Source organism: Octopus bimaculoides, chromosome 11 (assembly GCF_001194135.2).
Source record: "Octopus bimaculoides isolate UCB-OBI-ISO-001 chromosome 11, ASM119413v2, whole genome shotgun sequence".
In the NCBI taxonomy this organism is placed as follows: Eukaryota; Metazoa; Mollusca; class Cephalopoda; order Octopoda; family Octopodidae; genus Octopus; species Octopus bimaculoides.
Window position 1 is genome coordinate 53524175 of NC_068991.1, and position 4207 is coordinate 53528381.

The 4207-nt window shown below is 35.1% G+C and overlaps 1 protein-coding gene across 8 annotated transcripts in view; it reads left to right on the forward strand.

Moving 5' to 3' along the window:
- The first annotated feature begins 2836 nt into the window (after positions 1-2836).
- The window catches only part of LOC106870604 (uncharacterized), a 62199-nt gene continuing 60828 nt past the window's right edge, over positions 2837-4207 (forward strand). For 4 of the 8 annotated variants that reach the window (XM_052971814.1, XM_052971816.1, XM_052971817.1 and 1 more), the window contains exon 1: positions 3042-3179. Coding sequence is in view for 1 of the 8 variants with exons in the window: in XM_052971812.1 (XP_052827772.1) it covers positions 3031-3179 (149 nt within the window). In the remaining 7 variants the exon portion in view is untranslated. Of the gene's footprint in view, positions 3180-4207 lie in introns of all 8 variants that reach the window. The other 4 variants (XM_052971812.1, XM_052971818.1, XM_052971820.1 and 1 more) reach the window with 4 other exon arrangements.

The window sequence follows — 4207 nt, forward strand, 5'->3', positions numbered from 1 at the left end:
TTCCTTTCTCTCTCCTTTTTTTTCTCCTTGTTTATTCTTTCTGCAGAAGAGAACATGTCTGAAACGTGAAAAAAAAAAAAAAAAAGAAGACTTCTCAGCTATTTGCTAGAACTCATTTACAGCTGTTTGTACTGGAGCAACGTGAAATGAAGTGTGTTGCTCAAGAACACAAAAAAAAAAAAAAAATCCCCACCATTTTGGGAAGCGAAACCACGATCTTGCGATCATGGGTGGAACATTCCTAACCACTAAGTCACGCACCTCCAAGTTTGTATAAGATACGGATTAATATAGGAGTCGGAAGAAATAGCAAACTTATGATTTTAGCCCTGATACTTATACGATCGGTGTGTGTGTGTGTAGCAATAATATGTCCTCTCCAATTTCGGATACTCTTGGAGATGCAGATTACTAGACATCAGTGAATTTCCTGGATTGGTTACCTATTAATTTGTAGTTGACTGTACAGCCATTATTATGCTTCACTTTGATATGCCCTGATCCTAACTGATCCTCTTCGTGTAAAGATATAGATGTAACGAATAACTTCCTAGATTCTTTGCCAGGATTCGAAACCTAGCCCCAACTTTCTCTATCTGCTCCTTTTTATTGTTCTCGGCTTTTAAACTAGAGAATCTATGAGAGTTAACTATCAAGCTTAGATAAGTTCTATTGTTTACGTGACTATTTAAAATCAAGCTTTAGTCAAAACAGATAGGAGACGGAGAATCCGTTATTTAGCCTGATCTAATTTAATTAGAAGGAAATATAAAGCTAGAACCCAAATTCAGTAGTTGCATTTTTCGTTTTGGGGCTGACCTAAGAAGCACCTTGCGAGAGATTACACACCTTTCACCCTCTCTACTGACCTCATAACTTCGAGGAAAATGGATATTTATAGATGAAATTTTATAGGAATACCGTTCAAATGGCACAGATTACGATTATAAAGAAATTTCTGGGGAAATTATTTTCCGAAGGGGTGGGTAGAGGACTGTCGCAAAATTCACTCGATCCTTTGTTTTTTCCCTCATAACTTTCAGGAAAATGGATTTCTTTCAATGAAACACCTTTCAAACGGCATAGATTACGATTACACAGAAATTTGTGGGAGAAAATGTTTTATGAAAGAGTGGGGAGAAGACTGTCGGAAAGTTCACACAATCCGTTTTTGCCTCCTCATAGCTTTCAGGATCTAGTTTAGCGTCCGGTCACCAAAACATTTTTTTATTCACCGGATTCCTATGTTTTCGATGACGGAAATTCCGAATATGCAAAAAACCACGTTTTCAAAATTTTAAATTCCACCTCAACCCCCAAATTTTTAATTTTTAACTTTTTTTTCGAATGTTCTTTTCAATCTATGTGGAAAAATACGGGGATTAAGAATATGGGGGAAAAAAAAACCATCTTTATTTCAAAATTTTTATGATAAACTAAAAAATTGATCAACACCCTCCTCGCCACCCCATTCCGCTGTCTAAAAGCGAAAATGAACGGCTGTTTTGTCCGTTTCCGCATGCGTAGATTTATAGTGAAACTGCAAAAGGATCATGGCATGTGAAGCCCTCAACATAAAACTCGATATGCTAAAAATAACAAAAATTAGATCTTGTGAATTTTCCGAAAGTTCGCTCCCCACCACCCCTACATTCGTTTGTACAATTTTTTTCATATTCGTTTTCTACACAGTTTTTAACACCCAGCAGGCTGTTTTTTAAAATTTTGTTTTCGTTAACGGGAGTCAATCTTTATATTAACCGAATAACACTGGTCAACAAAGAATTTGTCCTAAGAAAAAGAATACTTGTATCTTACATGTTTTGCATGCAGAATTCAAAAATAAAGTTAAATTATCTGTATTAAATTCACATATTCCATTCAACTTCAAAATGCCAAGAAACTGTATAAACTTTGCAAACAATGAAACATGTAGAATATTAAGACAACTGACGAAAAATATCTATAATGAAATTCTAAGAAATAAATATAAATTGTTATTAAAACAAAACACGCGAATGAAGTAAATCTCGTGGTGTGAAGAATCAACATAACATGCAGGTGAATTGAAACACAACACAACGTGCGGTTGTCACGGTAACAAGCTGTTAATGCCTCGCTGTCTGTTGATTGGCTAAAATCACCCAAATGTCCCATCTTTAATTCCAAATAACATCAGATTCTTTAATTTACGAGATAAAGTAATTTGTTGATCGTAATCCAAATTCAGAGTTGCATCGATATACCAAAATTGAAAGCAATCTGAGCAAACTTAATGGGGGCTCATTTTGCGAATGAAAAAGACTAGATCCGCCATATGTGAGTAAAATTGGGTCGACGGAAACTGTGTGGAAGCCCGATTTGTAAATTATACCAGTTACTGAAAATTCCAGTCTTTTCATGTCAGTTCCATTTTCCATGTTCATTAGATGTAACATGTAGGATACTCAGCCAGTTTGATGTTGATTCACTGAGCGTGCAATTCATTTGATCGAATAGCTAAACATTGATTTTTGCTGAAGAATCACGTTAAAGTTCCACGTATTTGTGGAATGCTCACAGTTGAATACTCATCTTCGAAACCAACGGAGATCCATTTTTTTTTCAGAATTCCTTAACCACAAGCGGAGAGATGCTGCAGAATGGTGTCCGAACGACAAAGGTCGTGACTGTACCACAAAATTCAAAAGTGGATACAATCGCTTTGTATGACTCGATTATAATGAAAATATCGCAATGATGCTAATTAAACTCCGTAATTAAAATTCACATTTTAAGAAGCACTTAATTGTAATTCTCTTACTTAGCCTTCGCTTCCAAATCATCCAATAGTTGTCTCCACTTGTATTCTGATGTGAAATTATTGCGATGTTAAGCAGCAGCGGGGAATAAATAGCTGTTCCTAGCTATTTCACTGCATCCCCTTCTCTCTCTCTCCCTCACTATGGGCAGCAGTAACAAAACTAATAATACGTTGGATCAATGCTGCTGCTATTATAAAACAGAACAAAATCTCTTCTTTATCAGTTTATGTTTCATATCGTTTGTCGCTCTGATTTCGTCTTTTATTCAATCAGAGTACTTAACCATCCGCTGTTTCATTTAACAAATTATCTGACCATCAACTTAACGGCATCATCTCCACCATCGTACTCTGAGGAAGCGAACAAGAGAAGCATGTAAGTAAATTTATAGACGGCTTTTATAAATGCCATCATTTCTAAAATGTGGTCTATTCATCCTAACTCTAATTGATGAAGAACTATATTTACTCTTTCTTTTAATTAAAAGTCGCTAAAACATAGCGTCATTAACATAATAATTCTTCAGACCTTGTTTAATTGAATATTAATTGCAGTTTAAAATTAAGTTTTACTTTGTCTTGTACAATCATAATGGTTTCTTTTATTCTACAAGAACATAAGATGCTAGAAATGTTACCGATAAGAAAAATTCCAATGTTATTTTAGAGTCTTCTATGTTTAGACCGATGCAAATATTCTGCGAGGGAATGTTCACTACATTACTTTACAGTTAACCGTGTGCTTTGCCTTAAAGAGAAGTGCTTTTGCCATGCATTTTGTATCGATATTTATAACGTTTTCATATACGAACGGGAATATGTGTGTATCTTATATCTAACATTTTAATGCAAAAAAAGAGAGAGAAGAAATGAGAATTCAAGCCGTGAAAGTCAAATGAGATGGCGACAGTTAAGTACGAGTTATAATTAAAATAATCATACTAATTTCCTACGTAGACAGAAACGGTTTAATGCCACTGCTAATAATAATAATATAGGCACAAAGCCTAGAATTTGTATGAAGGAGGGTAGTCGATAACGTCGATCCCAGTATTTACGGTTCCTTTATGCCTGGAAGGATGAATGATAAAGTTGACCTCGGCAGTACTTGATATCTGAATGCATCGAGTCGTAGCCGAAATATCGCATGGCATTTTCTTCGATGATTTCGCGACTCTTCAACATGCAAAAAGTAAATATATATTGAGAATTATGAGATATGAGAATTATGGTTGTGTGAATAAGTTCGTTTCGTAACTACACACACTTGGTTTCGAACCTAGAACACGGCTCCGAGAGCATTTTTATTTATAGCCTCGTATTGACCAATGTAGGATAAGCGGAATTTGGTAGTGGAAGCGTGTCGTGTTATATATATATATATATATATATATATATATATAT